The 22,875-nt window shown below is 39.5% G+C and overlaps 2 protein-coding genes across 2 annotated transcripts; one reads left to right on the top strand and one right to left on the bottom strand.

Moving 5' to 3' along the window:
* Positions 1 to 903: 903 nt before the first annotated feature.
* Positions 904 to 20,665, top strand: DZANK1 (double zinc ribbon and ankyrin repeat domains 1; the record flags this gene model as incomplete). The annotated part of the gene is made up of 20 exons (XM_084283423.1): positions 904 to 1,012; positions 1,714 to 1,834; positions 3,075 to 3,189; positions 3,574 to 3,670; positions 4,463 to 4,587; positions 5,140 to 5,225; positions 5,554 to 5,671; positions 6,594 to 6,707; positions 7,004 to 7,096; positions 8,733 to 8,855; positions 9,908 to 10,072; positions 10,674 to 10,902; positions 13,634 to 13,737; positions 15,879 to 15,953; positions 16,862 to 16,958; positions 18,120 to 18,208; positions 19,338 to 19,418; positions 19,778 to 19,905; positions 20,144 to 20,218; positions 20,443 to 20,665. The coding sequence occupies 20 exons, from the start codon at positions 904 to 906 to the stop codon at positions 20,606 to 20,608; spliced, it is 2,310 nt and encodes a 769-aa protein (XP_084139549.1). The 3' UTR covers positions 20,609 to 20,665.
* Positions 20,666 to 20,672: 7 nt separating this feature from the next.
* BIRC5 (baculoviral IAP repeat containing 5) lies at positions 20,673 to 22,555 on the bottom strand. Its single transcript, XM_084283424.1, has 4 exons — positions 22,430 to 22,555; positions 22,210 to 22,319; positions 21,981 to 22,098; positions 20,673 to 21,721 (listed from the first exon to the last, which is right to left on the bottom strand). Exons 1-4 carry the CDS (start codon positions 22,538 to 22,540, stop codon positions 21,638 to 21,640), a joined length of 423 nt encoding a protein of 140 aa, XP_084139550.1. The 5' UTR covers positions 22,541 to 22,555; the 3' UTR covers positions 20,673 to 21,637.
* Between the last annotated feature and the right edge of the window lie 320 nt (positions 22,556 to 22,875).

Below are 22,875 nucleotides of genomic sequence, written 5' to 3'. Positions count from 1 at the left end.
TGGGCAAGCCTCTGCTCCGGGACCCAGTGTGAGGGGATGGAGCGGGGCTGTGTGGTGCGAGGAAGGGACATGGGGGCCTGGTGAGGCTGAGGCTGTCTCCTGTGACCTGTGCTGTCCCCCTGGTGGGCTCCCACCATGCTGACCGGGGACCCTGTGCTTCTGCCCTAGGTGTGCGCCAAGAGCTGGTGAGGCTTTGAGGAGAGCTGGTCACAGCCCCCGGTGTCAGGTAAAGGTCTGATCCGCACGCCCTGAGGTGACTTTGCCACAGGGTGCATGCAGCACAAGAGAGCTTTGGCTGAGATAATGACATCATACGTAAATTATGATAAATTAAGTTTGGCATGTGCTTTATAGGTATATTTTCAATGCATACCACAAATGAGATAAGCTTAAGGAATAGCTGTCTCTAGCCCTCTTCAGGACATCTTCTTGCATTGCCCTGACACCCATTCAGGTGGCCACAACAAAACAGGTAGCTTGTTCTTCCTGCAGAGAAAATGACACCATATCTTTAATGATTAGGGTCAGGATACTTCACTGTTCCCTCTTAGCATGTATCACTGACGTATGATGCTAAAGCTTTTTCTCTTGAATACTTGGAAGTCAGACATGAGCAAGGAAAGCTGAAGTGAAATAAAGGCAACAGAACTCGTCTCAAGCTTTGTTCGAGGAGAAAATGTCAAAAGTGTGATGATGGTTAGGATCTTATTCTTTTTCAATGTGAAAAATATATAAATATTAATGAGTGAGCAGTTTAAAGTATCCAGTGTTCTCTCTCCTAAAAGAAACAAATGAAGATGAGGAATTACATTAAAAGACCACATTTCTTAATGCATTCTTCTGTCAAGAAAAAATATTGTCAGCCTTTTTGTTTTTCTGTTTTAAAGATCACTGGTGAGAAAAATGACAGCGGGCTCTATCTCAGTTCCTCAGGTCATACCACTTCGAATCCCTCTTCCAGGGAAGGCTAAACATGAAATAGATACAAATACTCTCGTAGAAATAAAATCAGGTACGAATAATAGCTTTGACTCTATGTAAAACATTTTCTTATGTGACCATTTGAAACTTTTTTTTATCATACGTTTATGAATAACCACTTCCCTGAGTAACTTATAAAATTAACTGTGTTTTGATACACCAAATACACTTGCACTTGATTTTATTAATTCAAACAATGTCATTGACATGGGGGTTATTCCTCTATGTTAGCGGTCTTAATTGCTTTCAAGATCAAGCTCTTTAAGTTGTTGCATTTTGCTGTGACTGCAAAAATAGCACTTGAAAGTAGCCTGTGCTAGGCTCACCCTAAAGGACTTCCTTACAATTCCACATTTCATCATAGGAGAAAATATATTTTTTTGTTTTTAGAACGGATGAGTTTTTGCGATGTTTCCCTACAAAACCATTGTACAGCTACTTTAAGAAGAGAAATACTGCTTACAATTGAAATTGTATTCATTTAGTAACCAATTTTTCATGGGAGAAACAATTTTGGTCATGAACCAATTTTTCATGGGAGAAACAATTTTGGTCATGAACTTTCAGTCATTTATACAACTGCTTTATTCTGTTTATGGGAGAAAAATCAAGCATGGTAGAGAGGATTTCCAGAGGTGTGGAGTTTGTTTTTATTACAGCTCTCACACAGTTTAGCTAATTACTCTCTCTGTCTTTCAGATACACCTGAGGTCTCCATTTATTACACATTAGATGGAAGTAAACCAGAACCCAATAAGAAACTTGGCTATGGAGAGCATAACACTTTTAAGTATAGAAGTCCTATCATACTACCAGTTGGGAAAATCATGGTCAAGGCACTTGCAGTTACAAAGTAAGTATCCTGGTTTCTTTTACTTTTATTTTGTCAGGGGATTGATATCCCAGCAGTGGCTTAGAGCCATGTTGTTTAAACTACCCTGTATTTGGAAAATGAGAGACAACTCTTTCCCCAACCAGCTTGCAGCCTAAGTGATCTTTATGGGTGCACTGTCTTCACTTTCTCATAACACTTTTTATTCAATATTTATGGGGATGGATTATCCAGAATCTTTATATTCTGTGACATGGATGTAGGCCAATGATCCATAGAGGCTGTGGGTGAGAGATTAATAAAATACATTGTACTCAGAGTTCATCTGTCAACATGATCAAAATGCCAGAGGGACTACTGTGGTATTTTCTGCCATCAGAAGTCATCCAGCGATTCAACAGATTTAAAAAAGCTGGTCTTCCCAGGAATTTGCATAGTTGCTCTGGAAGGAGCACAGAATGGCAGACCCCACAGCTCAAGAAAAATGTTGCATGCACAAGAGTAAAAATGCAACATTCCAGAGATTTTGCTACACAGGAACTGACTTTCTCCTAACTTCATGCCTAGAGACAGGAAATACATGCATTCTGTGTTGTATTTTTATCCTGTTTTTCAAAGGGGACAGAAATACCCAGTCCAGTTGGGAATCTGGATTTGCTGTTCTCCTCTATTAGCACCTACAGGTAGCCTGTGCTTATATCTGCACTGGAGTATTACAACGTTATATTCCTTGTGCAGAGACATGCAAAATCTAGGCTGGATGTATTTTCTTGTATCACTACCTGGATTAACACTTGTTTCCAGTATGTTTTCATTAAGACATTTTCAGGTGGGTGAAATAGATGCTCTAGAATGACAGTAAATCCCAAATGAATGGTTTGGACATTCACAAGCCTTTTAAAATTACTGCTGTAATTTAAGAAATACTTGAGAAATACAGTTGTTACATCAAATGAATAGTGTGCTACCTGGTGCTTGGCTGGGAAAATGAATATGGTATTATGAATGGAAGAAAAGTCTGGCTGTCCTCTATTTTCTGCAATTCTGGCAAACAGTAATTACCTCAGAAAGCAGACACAGCAGTATCAGGAGTTTTACAGGTAAAAGATGTTGAGGGATTAAAATACTAATACATTTTATTGATAACTTGTTGTGCTCACTTTTAACTTTAAATAAAAAAGAACCATGTTCACCAATTATTTACTTTTTGCTGCACATGGCTTCATGACATGTATATAGCTTTGTGAACATTGATTTTCAGGGACTGCAGGGAGAGTACTGTTGTAACAAAGGTGTTTCTGGTAGAGTACAAGCAACCAAACATCTTTTCTGCTGAAGACAATGACAAGAATTTCCTAAAAGCTGTCACCACACAGGCAAGTTTTAACAATTGTAACCCCTTGTCTGAATTTAAAGAGTTGTATGTATGAGATTACTTAAAGATTAAATCTTGATAACCTATACTTTTTATATACTTAATTTTCCCTGTTTGTCCATCTTTGCTGCCTCAGTCCTTTTTGTAATACTAAAAGTTCAAGGCAACATATTTTCTTTTTTTTCCACTGGTCTTTCTTGACCAATTCATTTTTAAAATGCATTTATAATTTAAGCTTTTCAAAGTCTTGCACTGAAAATAAGAACCTTAACCTTTAAAAATGTACCTATAACTTTAAAATCCTAACAAACACCTATAGAAAAAAAAGATTAGAGCAAATATATATGTATATATTGTTTGGAATTCAATTGGAATTACTTTTTAGGAGAGAGAAGATGGATTGTTTACTACAAAGTCAAAGAAAAATGGAATGAACAGGGAAATCAAACCTGCCTGGAGTGAAGCACCCCAAGATTTTCAAGGTGTGGTGTTACTTCATAAAGCTGAAATATACTTCTCTCTTAGCTGAAAGTAGACAGGGTAAGGTTTTCATCTTATATCATTATTAAAATACAGGTCGTTTCAAAACCACCTCAAAAGACTAAACATCTTTTGGGAATTCCAATTTCCAGTTCTTAGCACTGCAAACAGAGAACAAAAATTGCCTTTACACATATCAAATTGCCTCTTAAAAACATTTTAAAAAAGGTTGTTCAGTTTGAGCAACATAACAAGGCCCCCGTTTGTGCCAGAAAATGCTGTTAAATTGATTGGATTGCAAATCCTTTACAGTTTTTTTTTTGTTTGTTTTTTTTGTTTTACTGATATTTGAGTGTTGCCAGCAGTAAGATTCCAAAATAAATACACAAAGCAAAAATGAAAGCTTGACCCAGATTTCCTGTATAAGGGCTTTTATCCCATGGTCACAGGGATGGGAGTGTTTAAGAATAGGGAATCACATTAATGTTTACGAATTAATTTACTCTTATAAGATGGATTTTTTGACAATGTAGGAAGGAAGAAAAGCCTAAACGGAGAAAAATATAAAAGTATGCTCTTTTAGAGAGGAATGAGGTTTCTTCTAGTTTAACCTCCTGCAATTCCATGGAGTTTGTTTTAACCCAAAATATGGATTTGAAAATAATTTTGGAATAATGACTAGAAATATGCTTGCCTATTGGGACATAAAACTTGAGAGCATATAATGTTCATGTTAACATATATCTTAACTCCATGAAGTGAATGACAGTGGAATAACAGGTTTGTAATTTTAGACTTGGAAACAGAAAAAAAGACTTATCGCAAGTCCCTGCAAGGACCACAGCTCCTGAACTGCCATTTGGAAACAACAGGATGCAGAGAGGAATCCATCTCAGCACTACCAACAGAGTCATTACAGGCAAGCAGAGGGGTGTTGAATTAAAACATAAAAGTCTATCAAAATAACTGAGCTCTAAAAAATGCAAAGATTTGAAAATTTGTGATCGTTTTCATATCATCTCTCAGAAGCAAATACTTTGGACTGTGCTGTATGGCACTACTTTAAATGTATAGGTAATGACACGCTGGAATAGGGATGCCCGAAGCAGTACAGAGTTACCAATAAAGACAAAACAAGGCAAGGCAAATTAGCAATGCCTGCATTCCTACTAATCCTCTTCTAATACATTACTGAATCTGCAATTAGCAATATATAAAACTTAAGATCTAGTAATGCTCACTTGGAAGTAAATATTTTTTTGAAGAAGAATTAGAAGAAAAGGATGTGGGTCCTTAAAACAGCTAATGGGGGAATCAAGATGCAGTAGATGCTCTTTAATGCACTGCATTTCAGTGCACTTTAACTCAAATAACATGTCTTTAGCTGAATCTGTTAGATGCAATTGTGTGTATCTTCTATGCATTTTGCAAACATTAGCTAATTAATGCTAAAGAATTGCCTTTTTTTCAGTTTGCTACTTCTTCTGTGGTGACTAGCCGAAAAAGCTTAGCAAGCACACAGGTGGCAAGGATCCAGAGGGAGACGAATTTCCTCAGGTAAGTGACTTCTGATTTTAACATCTTTGTCCTTGGAAGGTAACAGAGCAATTGCTACTAGCAACCAAGTTGATAATACTATGAGACTCTATTAAAAATTAGGAAAGACAAAGCAGATACTGGCTTATAGCAGCAGAATATGATCTAGTTTAGTGCTTTGAAAATTCTCTCTCATATATAACTTTATTTTCATATCAGTGTTTAATGTTATAAACTTTCTTACCATCCTTTTAAAAATTCCTAACGCTTGTACGATCACAGGAAAAGCTGTCTTTTCAAATTAGAAAAAATACCAAAATATGCTCAGGTAGTTTGCTCTTATTCTCAGATGTGCACACTGTTCCGCACCTCGCTTGTCTGACCCCTTGGCTCACTTCTGCCAGGAATGTGGATCTCCTATCCCACCTGTGCCAGTACGTCAGTTCCCGCCCCCTGAAGGAGCACAGGTCAGCAAAAATCATAACACAACAAATCCTCTTCATAGGACCAACCTTCCTCAGCAAACTACATATTCATTATTTAGTCACAGTTTCTTTTAGGGAGTTCTGCTTGTTTTGTTTTAATTTGTTTTGTAACTTCAGCAGTGGGTCCAAAGTAATTCTTAAATGATGGGCAAAACTAACCATGGATTGCTTCAAGTGCTATATATTTTAATAAGGATAACATCAAAAGGGTAAATTGTGTTTTATTCACTTCTGTTGGGAAACATCACCAAATTCAGCTTCCTCTTCGTCCCACAACAACAACCACTACATCTTCAGGATCTGCATGTGCATCTTATTCCAGTCCTGATTAGTGAAGTTAGTGACTAGTGCTTGTGTCATAGCTGTAGAAGATCCATCTAGTTTGCCTGAAGATTTTAACAGCGGTATGCATGCATATGCAAGAGCACCCTGAGTTTTTACAGTGATGCCTGTCTTCCGTGATCTCTTCTGATGAAATAGTAACCCTATCTAACGAGTCAAAGGTCATTTTTTTTTTCTGTATCCTCAAAAAGATGTCTTGTCTGGGACAATGCTGTAGCCTCAAGTGATGACTGAAAATATTCAGCACCTCTTTAGATGAGGTTCATAGTTAGAAGGATTTGAAATACCTACACACATATTATGGTAGCATTTAAATCTACTGAAAAATAATTCAACACCTTTCTGGCACACGATAGTCATCACTAAAGCATTCTCATTCTGGTTGTCTTTGTGATTTCTCAATAGCCTTTGACCTCTATATCAACCTTATTTTCCAGTCAATTGCTGTGTTTACAGTGACTGCTGCTGATGTAGACTTTAATAAGCAAAATATTGAAAATCTCACGATAAACTTAATGATCTAATCACAGTCCTTAATAAGGTACAATGTGTCTTCTTTCAGATGGCACCATGTCTTGAATGCAGACATCTCGTGCCAATGAATACACCCACCTGCATTGTATGTGAGTCTCCAATAGCTCCACAGCTGCAGCCCCAAACCAACATCTGCTTGAAGGTAATTGACGAAGCGATCTGAAACTAATGTATAAAAAGGTCTGGAGTTACTGATAACAGATCTCCCAAGTGACCTGTACCATAGCTTAAACAAAACTGGCACCAAGATACACAAATTTGTGATGATTAGGCAATATGGCTTAACTAAAACCTAACTCCACAGCACAGACTTGAAGGATCTCTTCTATCTGCAGAGCTGAATAACCACAGCACTTTCTGTGAACAAGTCCTCTTCTTATTATTGTTGCTAACAGTTTTCAAATACCATGTGAAATGTGTTCTTTTTCTATTTAAAAGGGCAAAGTACTTTGTCAGGCATGCGGCACAGGAAATCCTCTTCACCATAAATATTGTGTGACTTGTGAAAGCAAACTGCCTGAAGCACAGATGGTAAGGCTTCTTGCATCAATTGCAGTTGGGTTACCCAAGTCAAAACATAAAGTTATTTTCTTTTGAAAAATGAATTACTATCCCTTTGTGCCTATATTACAAAAGCAGAGAATCCCTCCCACACGCCATGTTCCAGACCAGTACTCTCACTGATGTGCCATCACAAATACCAAGCTAAATATTACAAATAAACCCTATACCTCCAAATTTCTCCTGTGGAAGTCAGGATTGCAAAGCTCAGAATGCACTTAAAAAATAGGGACTCTTTGGGAGTCTTGCTGATATCCAAATAATTAGTTGCAATACAGAACTCGAGTAGATAAATCCAAAAGATCATTCTCATTCATCTCGATTACTTTATGAAAACAAAATAATCTTTTACCTTATTTTTGTTAACTCAGTTTGCTGCTGCCCCTATGCACATACAGCTACTGTGCTTGTATTTGTCAGTGATTCTGCACTGAGGGGAGAAACACAATAAATGTTCCCCCTAAAATTACTGTCTGTTTCAACTCCCAGTTTAGCTTACTTATTGGATTCCTTGCTAAAAAGAGGTCTTATATAAAAAGCTTAAGATATATTTCACTTAGGCCACATTTCAGCCAGTGAAGGGTCATTTCAAAGTGAATTTCAGATGAAATCTGTACTTGTTTAAAGAAGATAATCATGTATTTAACTGCTTCACTGAATGCAGGTGTGAATGTGTAACCACATAAAGTTAGGCATATGACTTTAATGGCGAGCTCTGTAGAAACTAAGAGAAATTTCACTGCTCACTGAATTACTATTAATAGCGATCACAAATGTTACTAGTTATAGTGATTAATTAGTAATTAGTGATGACCAATAACAAGTCCTGAATAATTGATCATTAGTAATGAAACTGGTTACTACTAATTATTATTAATGACCATTAAGTACTATTAATGGTTATAAAATAATTTAGACTAATAACATGCTTGGACTTATATCCCTGTTAGACTCCTGAGGCAAAACCTAACAAAACATTTTAAGACTTGTTTGTCCTAGCTAGGATCTATACTCAACCTCCAAGTTTCAGCTGCAAAATCTGTTTTCTTTTGTATACCCATATAAGTTAATTGTAGTGGGAAAACGAGGTAATATATAACTTGTACGAGGTAAAAGGGTACAAAAATATTTATGTAGCAAATATCAAACTGGGAAAAAAAAAACCTTGTTTTCTGAACACACTCCTCCCACCATACCACAACAAAGACTTTAAAAGGTAATAAGAAAAATAGCAGTTGTGTTTTGGATTTGAAAATATAAGTTTGCCAGCAGAGCATCCTCCCTGTTTATTTCAAGTGTACTTACACATGGGGCCATATTAATAAAGTACTCAATATAAATTAAGGACACAACTGATAAGGAAATAATTTTTTTGCACTTATTCCTACTAAAACAAACAAACAAATTAATGCAACATTTTACAGTGCTTTTGAAATGTTGCAAGTTAGATCAAAATCAGTCTGTTGCTTATTCTACATTGAAATAATTCTTTTAGACTGCACATTGTTTTATCAAAGTTGTTTAATTTTCTATTTTGCCTTAGTTAGCTACTGAACTTTTCTTTATAAAAAGTGGTTTCTGCCTGATGTTTGTTTTGTTTTACTAGCACGTGCTTCAAAGAGATACCCCCCCACCTTATAGCAGCCAGCAAGGGAAGACAATTTCCTGCTCAAAATGCAATCGTGTTAACCAGTGTGATGCTCGTTTCTGTGACTGGTGTGGAGCCAAGGTACATGCTGTTGGTGTTTGCGTTGACAAATCTGGTTTTACTCATCTATGAGCTGAAACACTTTCAATCTTCACAAAACTCTTATCAGTTAGTACACAGTTTATTATTATCAAAATACTTGCTTAAAGCACATAGGATAATAAATAGTATAATAAATAATAATAATAATAAAGAAACATTAAATGCTCAGGTTAATTAAAAACTTCTTGACCCTACTTTTGTCAATGACTTAGGGTTTTAGAGATGTAAATAAATTGCTGTGGGGCCAACGAGCATCACCTCATTGCATCAGATAAGATACAATAGCTGTGTACTCCACCAAAGTAGCTTATCCATCAAAGGCTAAAGCATAGGCTAACCTAACTCAAGTTTTCCCATAACTACACTGGGCCATGATCATCTGTACAGGGAATTACCAGAGATAAGATGATGCATGTGGTTCTTTTGGCTGAAGACCTCATTAACTTCAGTAAAGACAAGTGTTTTATCAACTGATGCTCTGTTGAGTTTTGCATGGTACAACCAACGTGAACATTTTCTTTGGGCATGTATTTTGTTTGTAGTGTTTCAAGGTAACATCACACTGGTGGAGAATAACATTTTTTTTTTTAACGTGAGCTGAGTCTACATAAAATTTTAAGCACTCCCCTGCATGCATGCACAATTATTGCTATCTATACTGTTCCAGGAAAGCTCAAAAGCTTAAACTGGAAGAGTTTCAGTCAATATTTGGTATTAGAGCACCACACTAGTAATGACAGGGTTTTGACAAAGAACATAAATGTTTTTGGAAGTATAAATTAAAAATAATATACCAAAATAGTAAATCTGTCTGGAAAAAAATGTTTGCCTCCTTAACACAGTGCTGAGATCACTAAAGATTCACTGTCTTGCATCTGCCGGTGTGTTAACAGTCTGGTACCCTAGTTACTATTCTAATCACTTTAGGTATTCTTATTTTGCTTCCTTTTAATTTGTGCCATTGTTTTTATCTCTCCTGAACTGCTCATCGTATGTTTCTGTAGTAACAAGTGTTTCATTAAACTTTCCAGCCTGATCCTCCTCCGTGCTACTTTTCTTGTTTCAAGTGTGGTACAGACAACCGTCCATATGCTCGGTTCTGTGCATTTTGTGGTGTTTACATAGAGCCCCCATCAAGGGTGAGCTCTCAGAATGGAGTTCTCATGGATGCTGGGGACTCGCTGAGGTTTTCTGAGGTAAGACACACAGTATTACAAAGCCAGGCTTCATCAGGCTTGAACACAGCTAAAGGATAGGCCAGTCCACTGCTGGTATAAATCAACACAGCTTCTTTTTTAAGATGTTTCTGTGAGAATTCTGGACCAAAACCAAGCATATGTTTATTCTGAGAGCCATTTTCTGCAAAAATGTAGCCTTAGCCAAAGGCTTTAAAAGCCTCATTCTAAATATCAAAGTAGGAAACTAGCAGTTTTTCAAAAGTTTTCATTCTGTAAGTATTTTGTCTTACTACTCATGAATTACTGTGTCCTACTAATACAAATACTTCATGCATTGAAAACTGTGTTTTAAGAAGAGACCATAACACTTAGCAAGGACAGCTAAGCGGCCTGATTCTTCTGACAGTCATGAAGAGTTTTGCTTTCTTGAATATTTGTGATAAATCACATCATCGTTACTGATTGGTAATTATAATCAGTAATTGTTAATGATTCTCCCTTCTAGCTTTGTCATTCTTTACAATTTTATACTGTTTTAGTTTATTTTTGCGTGTAAGCCATTTAATTATATCTACTTATTTTACTTACACTTTTTCTTCCCCTCCACACTCTCCCACAGACTAAACCACTTCAAGCTCAAGTTGCCTGGCAGTCTCTTCCTATTTCCTTGTCCAAATCAAGGGTAGATCTAAAAGAAACAGAAGATAAAGGAACCCAAACCATTGGACTTTTTTACCCATCTAGCAAACTGTTGGAAAAGAAGGAACTTGAGCTGATTTTACACAAAGAAAAGCTGGAGAAAATGAGTGATCGTAAGCCTCTCCTGACAGCCATCAGTCCCGGAAAAGGTTAGGAAGAGTTTGATTTTATGTAATCATACAGGAAAATTCTTACTCAAAACAAAGGTGTGAAATATGACTTTGTTTTTCTTCATAAGATTATAGTCTATGGTATGTGCCATCAGCAGGTCACTAACTTCTTTACAAATCTGTCTTTTCAACTGGAAACACAGTGCCTTAGAAATTAGATCACCGATCTCCAATAATAGCTAAAAGAAAGCCTGTCAACAATCATCAAAGTTGTGGCTAACGAGTCCTGTACACTTTTACTAGCTTGCTAGTAGTTTGATTTTTTTCAGATCCCACAAGATCAGGGGCATGCGTGTCCTATATTTGAATTGGAAACCACTAAACAACCCCTATTCCATGCCAAAAGTTAAGTTTGGTTAGTACTGCGATAGAGCCTGCTGGGAGTATTATTTAACAAAACTCTGATGTGCTGGGGGTTGTAGCACTTGAAAAATACGATGAGACACGTCTATGTGAAAAATCTGTTTGGAATGCTGTTGTGAAATAAATGATATAAGTCTTGGAAGCAACACAAACTAAAACAGAGAAACGGATTCTTAACGGCATTACAAGAAATAAGGGTTGGTAGAAATTTTGAGAGCTCTTGTAGTCCCCTTTTTCCGTCCCCCTAAGGTATCTGTCTCACTGCAGAGACCATCCATGCGGGGACTACTGTATCACTACTGCAGACTGCTTTGTTTTGCAGTTGCTGGTTTGGTCAGCAGGAGTTCTTTGTGGAATCACTTGACTGCTGTCAACCCCTCAGGCTGTTATCAGAGTTATTTATCTCTTGGGTGCTAATGAATGTTAGAATTTCCTGTTTTGACTCTGTATATAAATATGAACGTGATGCACTTTTGCTTTTTAAATTATTACTAGAGAAATTTTTTTTCCTACTCGCTTGCTCTGAAATGTGGCATGTTCTCTTGGAGACATGACTGTAGGAAATAAAACATTTGACTCAACTCAACATGTGAGAGAGCTTAATCTATTCAGAGATCATAAAGGACTGGCCTACAATAATACTGAAAAAAAAAAAAATAGTAACACTAAACATTCATGTGTCTCTGTCAAAAGTCCAGCTCTTGACTTGTAAGAGAACTCCTTTTACTAGGAAAGGTTGGGAATAAATTCTGGTTTTGTCCTACACCAGACTTGTTAATTTTTTTCCAGTTAGAAACATCAACTTTGTTGAAGGTGCACTGTGTAATGTGTTCTCCTTCAGACACTGCCAAGGCCTGGGAAATATATTTCATTCTATAAATCAATAAATGTCTGCTACAGTCAAGTATTTCCTGCTGCTCTATTTCCTTGATGCTAAGCTGTCTAAAGGGCTTGACACTACATATATCAACAAGACCATATGCTATCACACCAAGAAATCTTGTTTACATAGGCCAGATAGGTCTGTTTTTCTTGAATTCAAATAGTATCAGACATTTGATATTAAAGTTATTAAATGCAAGTGATTTAATAAGCAATTTGTTGTTGCTGTCCTTGACCATATCAACCATTAACTAACCTTCTTCTCTGTTGTGAGGATTAAAAATAAACTGTTAGGACAGGGTGAAATAACAAAAGCACCAAAATACAAATCCTCTGATGCGTACTGTATTTCTTTCTTTTTGCTGTATTTTCATTCTGTTTTGAACAGAAGCCAAGTCATTTACCAGGTAAACTTTACAAAGAAACCTCCCCTTTTCCACTCTAACAATCTGTAAATCAGTGTGATCTAGGTGTAAACAACAGCGTGTATTGAAGTATTCTATCAACACTGCCCAAAAGCCTTTTAGATGCAATAAAAAGTCAAAAGTGCAAGAATATGTTCCTGGCCATCTGGAGTTTGTTTTTTTTTTTAATGAAAGGAAGCTGAGGACCTAGGCTAGTCATCAACCAGTTTATTGCAAATAATACTGACATCCCTGGAGGGATCACTCATAAGGTAGTATCATAGCTTAGATTTTTAATTAGTATTTTCAACTTGTATTCAACTTGTTTTTACAATTTATGTTGCTCTGTGGGTCAACCATCCTTCTTTTTTATATTCCTTAAAGCTGCCTGACAACTAAGACTTGTGCTTTTAGTTTGTCATAATTTCTACCAGCTCTGACTTAGAAAGAGTCCTCCAAGCACAAAAGTCCTTGTGCACTTGTGTTTTCTCTTGTAAATGTCAGAAAGCAGCGCTTCTGACTTGGCTTCTTTTCACTGTTACGAGCTTCACTTACTGTGAGGGGACAGGTAAGGTCAGAGCAACTTCACTGTGTAAGCTAAACAAGATTACCTTGCCTACCCAATTTATTTACAACAAAATAAATCATACGCTGTACTTCCCATAAGTGTGCCCAAAAACAGATTTATCCTGATAACAACCACTGAAGAATGAGACCAAGACCTTTTCTTTCTTTCTCTAATGAAAACAGAAAGCTGCTGTGAAAGTAGTTGGATGATAGATGCAAAAACTCTGAATGGCTTAAGCTGAGTTTTGAATACAGGACGTATGCAACAAGTGTTTCATGCCCTGTACCAGCATAACAGCATGGTAACTCTTTCAAAGAGATTCTGACAGGCAAAAGAGCAGGAATGCTGAAGCTTTTAACACGCTCTCCCATATAAAATTGAAATGTATGCAGTGAAAATCTGCTATTTTTTAAATCATTTAATCAAATGAGCAGAAGAAATGTTAACCACAATCTCAAGGATTTTTTTCTCCTGCTTAACTCTCTCTGATCAGGTTACTGGAGAAAGCAGCTGGATCATGTCTGTGCTCACCTTAGAAGCTACGCCCAGAACAACCTTGAATTCAGAGCACTGATTGGAGAACCTCGAATGGGAAAGGTAGGAAGGGCCTTGTGAGTAATATCTTCCCGTGAAGTGTCATGAGAAGAATATTTTGGCTGCTAGATAAACACTAGAAAAATACATACCTATGTTTTCTTTAGACCTAAACTTGTTTATATGTGGGGATGTTTGTTTTTGTTGTTCCATTTCTTTCTTAGTCTTTCACTGAAGATTTTTTTCTGCTTTCTTTTTAATATGGCAGTTTCTTTTCTTCTCTCACCTCACAGCTGTAAGAGAAGTGATAGAAGCCAGAAAGCTCTTACTCAGCTGCTTTTACAGAATCCTGCAGCAGGCAATCAAGAAAAAGAAGAGCCAACTGACATCTGTGTAGTTGGTCAGTTAAATAAACCCTGCTAGAAATTGGATTTAGATGATATGTTTGCCCCAACTTAGAGCTAGATTACACCAGCAGATAGCAGCAATTCTCTTTGGTTATATAGCCTACTTCTAATGTAAACTATACCAGTAGTGGAAGAGTGTATTCCTTCCATACTGGAGACCTGGTCTTCAGTGCACCAACCTGCATTAAAATGATTTAAAGGGTGATAGCAACCAAAGGTGCCAACTGGAGACCCTGCCTAAAGAGTCCTAGAAGACAGGGCTGGAATGACTGAGAGATCATTTGGTCCCTGTCCTGAGAGAGGAACAGCTCTGCCTAAACGGTTCCTGACAGATGTTTGTCTTGAAGCTTTTAAAATTCACCAACAATGGAGATTTCACAATTGCCCCAGGCAGTCCATTTCTGCGCTCAATTATCCTTTGCAGTTCAGCTGAAGCACTGTATTGCTTTCTTTGGCAGCCCTGCTGGATTAAGGAGTTGCTTCCCCCCCTCGCTGCTTCCTGGTGATGCCAGCACAACTGCCTGTGCCAATGGCCTGTCTACTGGGATCAGTGAACTGACCCAGGCTAAAAATAGTTGGAAAAAAGGAAAAAAAGGAAAAAAAAAAAAGGTGCATCAGCGCTAGTAAAAAAAAAAAAAAAAAAAAAAAAAAAGCTGAAAGTGGGATGCAGGCAGAAGTAGGGTTGGCAATTCCTTAAACTGGCATAGATACTGGGAAGCTCTTTCTTGGTGACTGACCTGAATCTCCCCTTACAGTTTAAACTCACTACATCTTATCCTGACCTGAGAGATACAGCATATCAATCAAAAAAAAGTTATTGTAGCACATAGAAACAACTCTAGAAAAGCTAATGAATACTAAGGATGACAAATGTAATTGGTATTTGGTCACATTATTTTTTTGGGAGGCTTAACAGCAGATATTTTGCATCTGAATTACATCTGAGACCTCTTTAGTACACCAGTGTTCAGAAACTAATGCAAATATAAACATAAAAGATATCTGCTTGGTATAGGTGGTACAGGACATGAGGTGTAGGTCCACTGCAACTCATTTCCTTTGCCAGAGAATTCAGGATATGCCTGAATCACCTAGAACTGGCTACTCCTGCTGCTTTTCTGGCCTTTTGTCATTCTATTGTCTTGAAATCACTGCCTACAAAAGTAACCGAAGCGCTTCAAAGTAGATGCCAACTCTCTGGGTTCAATGCCTTGTTATCAGTTATCATACAGATTAGAGATAAAATCAACCTTATCTCAGGATTCCCAACCTGCTGCAATATAACATTGTCTGCTTCATTTCAATTCTGTATAATCCCCTGTCCATTTGTTTATATAGCTTCAAGAGCACTCTTGTCAGCACTACACTTTTAAAGATATAGAAAGTTACTTATGTTTTAGTACAGCTTGTACCTCCACAGGCTGGTACAACTAAAGCAGCAGCCACTTCTTCTGGCGTGGGGAATCTTAAGGACCACACAGCCTTTCACACAACTGCAAAATTTGGGTGGAAAAATGACCGCACTTTCATGAAACATAGCATTACCACATCTTTTATGTTAAGTTGGCAGTTCCATCATTCTGATGTTCCCAGTTACTCAAAACACCACCTGTCCCTTCCTCAGTTAAAGTGCAGGTGCCATTTCAGAAACAGGCAAAGGCCACTGTCCGTGTGTGATTTTGTGCATTGGCTCCACAATAAACATCAGCAGCCCATCACTGTGACTTATTCCTAAAAATTATGTGCGTCCTTTTTGTAAGAGATACTAACAGTTGCTCGGTTGCTCTTTCCCTACAGATTACTTCTGCTGCCATCTGTGAGAACGACTATCAAGTCACTGTTACCTTAAATTATGCTCTTGCTAGTAACAAGGTCAGTCTGGGGGATGCGGCCGGTTGTTAGGCAGCTGGTCTAAAGCTGTTGCTAGAGCAGTCAGGGTAACACTGATACATTTTCAATTCAGGTCTAAACAAGAAATTCTTTTGTTTGCAAGGTGTTAACTCATCACTTCAGAGAAAAGAATCTTTTTCTTTTCTTTTGGAGCTGGTTGAACAGGTATCTTTATATGATTAAGCCAGACTTCATGGTTGTGTTGCTATCATCTTGCTTTTCGTTAGTTTTCTAGTAATATTGACATTCTTCTTTCTATTGATGTTTAGTCATTCTAGCACCCCTTAGCTCCTGATCTTAGAACCTCCTTTTCTTCAGTCCATATATTGTGCTCTTAAGAAACAAGCTTAGTAATTTTTAATAGTTTGGAGATACCATTTACCAAATCTCCTGTTAACAGTATTCAAACACTTAAATTCCCACCTACGGAATCACCACGTTCCAAAAAACCACCCACATATTCATTTCCAGCTTTTCAAAGATGAAAATCTGCCATTTCAAAGATCCAAAATTAAGACTGTATCTGTCGTGTAGAATCTTAAAAAGCTTACCTTGCCAAATGGTGCCTGAAAAGGCGTATCACATCATTTCACAAGTGAGGAATTAATCAGATTTCTCAGCTGGCAGTGGCACTTCCACTTGGATGAGAACCGAAGCTTTTTTCAGTGAGGTTGTATCAGTTTCTAAAAAATCAAAACAAACTAACACGTAGTTTAGGAAAAAACAGTACATTATGTTGTGTCAAAACAGAGTTTAATTACAGATAATCATGTTTTATGCTAATTTGAGACTGATTTAAAGCCTATATAATTTTTTGTTTTGTGCTACTGAGTTTATAACAGCATTGCATGATAGTCTGATCAACTTCCTGCATTTTGATCATCCTACAGGATATTCATACCAGTAAACCAGTGAAATTCAATAATCATTACCTAAATAGCGTAACAGAAGACAGAGATGATCTGGATGGCAGCCAGACTAGTTTTGGTGAGATTCTTTTTCTGTCTTTATGATATAACAAATACAGTAGTCAAGAACAGGGAACTAGTGCTTACAGACTGGGACAGGCACATTAATAAATTGGCACATTCTGCACCTTCCTAAGTTGATCTTGAAGTCTCAAAATGTGTTTGAGTTGCGATTTCAGCAACGTACAGACTGGCAAAAGTTCATGGGTATGATTCATCTCTAGAGGACAGCTGGAGAGGTCACTACACTGCAGCCACTGCTCAGTGCAGTGTTTTTATTCTAGCGATAAACATGCTCTGCATATTCTTTTCCAATACAAGCCATAAGCACCAATCTCATCTATGTTTGAGCTATGCCAGGGACTTTAGCATTGGTACATTTTGTAAAGATAAGAAATGCTGAAATACATCAACTCTAGTTTTCAGAGATGCTTACTATGCATTTCCCATTGATGTCAGTAGCTGCTCAGCCTTTAAGGCAACTCATATGGCACTTTGGTTTCCATTGCATAAATTATTTGTAAATTCAGCATTAGAAAGCAGAAATGCTTCGGGTGTCAGCTGACATTTCAGTTCATGTACATATTGAGGTCACTTTGTGCTTCTACTGTGAGACTTTGCAAACAGCAGTCGGAGCTGGTTTTCCAGACTGCCAGTGATGTGGCTGTGCTTCCAGGCTCCAGTAGCACCAACTCACAGGGTCCCCACATGCTTCACAATTTATCAGCCCTCCTGTGCAGCGGTACATTGCGTGTCTTAAAAATAATGGACATGCATATCTATTCAAGGTCCTCTAGTCTTGTTCTTAAATATCTGGGAACTAAACAGCATTGAAAAAATTGTGAGGGTTTTGGTCAAAACAATTCATGAATCCAAGTCAAGCCTGTTGAATAGCTGCAGCTAGTTAAAAGACTCAAACCCCCAGAACTCTACATTTCATTGAATCTTAACTTCCAAATAGCAAGTTTCTAAGTCTGCTTGAGTGCAAACCTTTTGTTAAAACCAGTCTGATCTGCAACAAATATTTCATCACTTTCTCTTGTAGAAAGTTTATAAATATTGCTTTCATTTCAGCACAAAATAAAATATTTTTTGGATAAATTATTTCCAGATTTTTTTCCCCCCGAGTTCTTGTTAGGATACTGACTTTGAATTGTTTGCTTGTTTCCCTTTCTGGTAGGCAAAGAAGATCACGATCTTTCACATTCAAGAGGCAAAATAAAGAGAACAAAGTCAAGAACACTTACAGAAAAAGAAGATAAGCTCCCTGTAAATATCTTCTGCTGGTACAGAAAAATAAAAGAAATAGATATAGAGCAGCACTAATATGAAGGAGGGCATCCAAGGATAAAAATAGAAAGCTTTTAACACTAACAAGGGAAGGGGGAGGGGGGGGACAGACAAAAGTCCAACTTAATATAAAACCTGAAAAACTGATGGCTGACACTTATTACAAAACTGGAAATAGACAAGCTTTGTTCCTACCAAAAGCTTAATTAGATTGCTCCCCTCGTTTTTTGATCCATTCTGTTTTAATGACACAGCACCAGGTCTAAGCTGTCGCAGACTGATTTTGTTACAAGTTTCTCTAAAAAGCAGCACCAGAAGGAGGCATTGCCATCTTCCCTTGACACCTGGCTCTGATGCCACAGGACATAACCTTAGCTGTGTCATAGCTGCCATTTGCACAGTCTAGCTGAACAAAACCCATACAGCAAGCTTTTATTTAGGTCAGCTCTGTTTTTCATCAAGCTGAGATGCCAGCACAACTACGGGATACCTTAATGCAAGAAGCAAGCTTTATTTCCACTAGAGACCAAACATCCTGGAAGCATTGCTGAATTAACATTGTCAGTAATGGCAGAGAATGTTTGAGAGGTGCAATGTGCTGTTATCTAGGTTTGGATCACTTCGCTAACTCAATGGGTGGGAGACACAGAGCTTTGTGATGGAGTCCAGAGGAAAAATGCTTGGCCAAGCCATTGGGCTTTTGAAAGGGGAAAGGAAGGAGGTAGAAGGCTGGGAAAAAGAAAAAAAAAAAAAAAGATTTCTGGTTTTAAGATTTGGTTAACTAACTTCTGCAAGGCAAGTATGTTAATTTTCTAAATAAAACACTTCCACTGGTTCTGGAAGCCTCAGACATAGGTGTATCGATGTAAAGCTGATAATTTGCAGATTCAAGACTTGAGGTATTAGCCTGGGTTATCCAACATTTGCTCAGAACCCAAAATTCCCACAGAAGGGTCGTGGGTAATACTGAAGCTCAGCTATATGGCATTGTTCCCTCAGCTGCATTCATACTGTTGTGTGCATTTCCAACCTTTAGTCAAATGCAAGAAGAGTCCACTTGTCTTTTCCCTGCATGAAATCTTAATGGCTGTTTTCTGTGTTTCCACAGCCAGAGTCCAGACAACTGCTGGAAGAACTGGGTCCCCATGGGAAAGGAAGAATCACTTTGATAGAACGGTTGCTCAGAGAAGTAAGTTACTGCTTCACCTTACAGCTCTTTGACCACTTACTGCAATTAACATCAGCCTGGCACACAACTTCAACCTCACGCTTAGGGGGCAACATCCAAGCAGTACAGCAATCTTTAGGTTGAAAGAGCATTTTAAATGAGGAAAAAATACTTTACAGTTATTTTATCGTCCCAGTTTCTGTTTTGCAGGTGTTTAGGGCATCCTCCTCTGGGTTTGGCAAGGCCACACAGAAAGAAAAAAAGATATATGAATGGTGTAGTTTAGGGTAAAGCCTTTTGTATAGCAAAGCAAAGCACAACCTCTACGTTTTGGCTGTGCAGTAAGAAACAGCTTACCTTCCCTCTCCTGCGCATCCCAGGGCGCTGACCCAAACTGCACTGGCGATGACGACCGACCGGCTCTGACAGTGGCTGTCCTAAACAGGCACGCGGAAGTGATCCCTCTTCTCGTGCAGAAAGGTGCTCACGTTGACCAGCAGTCAGGACTGTAAGTGAGCAGTGACTCTGTACCTCGGGTCTTTTGAAGTTTTACCAAAGAGGTGTTATTTCAGTTAAAAATGCTGTTCTATTCAATTCCTTTTCCCATTAACTTAATTCACACACCAAAGCCTATGAAAGATCACTGTGACTACTTCTCTATCTTCCTACTGATTTTCTATACCATTTCTTTATGTACCCGGACGGTTTCCTTAGGTATAAGAACACTGCTGATTCCTCCCATGCAGGCACAACAACACCGCCCTCCACGAGGCCGTTCTGCTTGGATTAGAGGGAGAGGAGTGCGTCCGAGCCCTGCTACGGTAAGTGTGCAGCTGGGCACCCACCCACAGCCCACCTGCACGGATCTGAAGGACCAGAGCCTGCCCCAGCCTCAGCGCCCTTATCACAGCTCTGTCCTTGCAGGAAGAGGCATCCAGGAATCTGCAGCGACTCCACATCAACATTTACCTAGAAGCAACTTTACTAACTCCAGTAACTTGAAATGAATCTAAGTAGCTTAACACAATCTGTTCTTTATTTACAGCTGCAATGCAAGCATAAAAAAGAAGAATACAAAAGGGCAATCAGCATATGATTTGGCTGTTACAGATGGAAATAATGAAGTGATTTCATTGTTCACAAGTAAGCTCGGAGAGGGAATGTTGGACGAACTTACGAAACCCAGGAGCATTGCTCTCATCAGTGTTTGATCGTGACGGCCTTCTCTCCAAAATGGAGCTTGATGTTCTTTGAGGTTGGGAGAGCTTAAACCCACACGTCCAGTTCTGTCTACTGACTTCGCTGAACCATGCAATCAACTCTGACCCTCTAACAGCTGCTTACTTGGTACAACCTTCTCCCACTCTTTCCCAGCAGTTCAGAGCACAATTCTTCACTACCTGTACTCTGTTCCGTGAGGTTTCTTTTCATTTCCAAGCACGCACAAGGAGAACGTTCAACCTTATCTTCCAAAGCATTAAAACATTTTAAGGCCACATGGTGAATACTGACGGTTTGACACTTGAGCAACAGCACTACAAACTGTACTCTGATGGGGTTATTTTCCATTTTGAAGTTAAAACTGCATTCAGTGTAGCTCACTGTAATAAAGGTCAATATTTTTTTTTCCTCCAGAGAATTAAGTAGAATTACTTTGCTGTTTTGCCTTCCACTTTTAACTATAAACGCATCACCATGAGGCAGCAGACAGCTAAAACCAGAGGTTTACAAGGACACTAAGCACACTATGATTTGGTACATTGCTAGACATCATTAGCCAACACAATCCTAAATCCCTGAAGGAGTTTTTTTAAAGTCCTTCCCCTTTTTTGTTTTAAAAGTTACCCATACTCATTGGTACATTCAATAAAAGAAATGGAAGCGTCTGCCAACTCTTGCAAGAAACACAAGTTTTTGCAGCAAGGCTACCAGTACCCTCCAAAATAGGAACAACTAGGTTTACAAAAGAAATTAAGAACAAACAAAAACACAAGCTTTTAAACACTCCTAAATTAAACTAACTGGAAGAATAGGGGAATCCCTGCAGAAGAATATTATCTATGCAGTGCATCAGATCCCAGGTACTTCCTGGACAGACTCAAGTGAGAGAAGGAGCATCCAGAGTTGTTACGCTTCTCACAGGTGTGGCCGTTACAAAAGTGGTCCCAGGAAACAGTTGTTCAGTGGACATGGCAGTGTCACAGTCCGTACACAAGATGGACGGCAGAGGCTGGTGCAGCCTAGGAGGCCAGCTTCTCTATTTCACGACGCACAGACTTGGCAGTGTCTTCAACCTCGGTCACCTTCTGCGAAATTTGTTTTTTCTGCAAACAAAAAAATAAAAGTCACTGCCTGCCGCTGCTTCGAGCGTCAGTTAGGTTTCAGGGAGGGAGCGGGCTGTGTCTCTGGTGTGGCAAAGGCTGAGAACCAGAGCAGGACAAGCTATCTGAGCCAAAAGGAACCTAGAAGCACCAAGCTAGTTTGGCAGCGGTGCAATAGGGAAGCAAGAGGCCAGGTAAACAGCCCTGAGACAAGACACTGAACCACTTCCAGCCTCAGAGGGCATGGCAAATGTTTACGTACAATCGCATTCTTCATCCGCTCCTTGTCCAGCTTCAGGAACTCCTGCAGCGTCAGGCTGACGGGATCCTTCTGAAGGGCGACAAACGCGCAGCCGGCAGAGTGCTTCTTGTGCTCCTCCCTACAACACAACAGCGGGAACCCACCCGGGGGCTGCCAGCACCGCTCATACCCCCCCCAGCTCCCTCCCTCCCCGCTCCCTCCCCACCGGGGCAGCGGCCCCGCTCCTCACAGCGGGTCGTCGTCGGGCTCCCAGCCCTCCAGCTCCTTGAGGCAGAAGAAGCACTGCGCCACGTCGGGGCCGTTCTCGCTGGGGCAGTGCACGAAGCCGGCCGCCGCCATCTGCGGGCAGGGGGAGAAGGAGAAAAGGAGAAAAGGGGGGGGGGGGGTGATCAGCGGGAGCCGCCGCTGCCAGCCGCCGCCCCTCGCCCCCCCGCCGCCCCCGGGCTCACCCTGTCGGGCGTGCAGGCGCAGCCCTCGGTGAAGGGCCAGTTGCGGAAGGTGGCGACGCGGGTGGGGACGAGGTAGAGGCGCCAGGCTTCGGGCAGCGCCTCCGCCGCCATGGGCGCCACAGCCGCCATGGTTCAAATGGCGGCGGTTGGCGAGCGGGGCAAGGCGGGAGCCGGCGGGCCGCGGGGCAGGCCGGGAGTTGTAGTCCTGGCCCTAAGGGGGACGGCGCCGCCATGTTGGGGGGGGAGCGCCACTCCACCTCGGGAAGGAGAATTCGCGTTCAAAGGAAACTGCAAAGCGTCAGTTTTACCACATTGCTGTCTCACAACAATCCCCATACCCAGCCAGACACTGTAGATAACAAGTAATAAAAAGCTAACTACAACAGACAGCCTCCTGGTTGTGAAGCATCAAGTACACGCAAGCACCTCCAAAGGTGTGGGCTTTG

Source organism: Netta rufina (assembly GCF_964035555.1).
Source record: "Netta rufina genome assembly, chromosome: 3".
NCBI classification, from domain to species: domain Eukaryota; kingdom Metazoa; phylum Chordata; class Aves; order Anseriformes; family Anatidae; genus Netta; species Netta rufina.
Note: the sequence above shows the minus strand (reverse complement) of the source record. Positions and strands in the feature narration are given on the sequence as shown.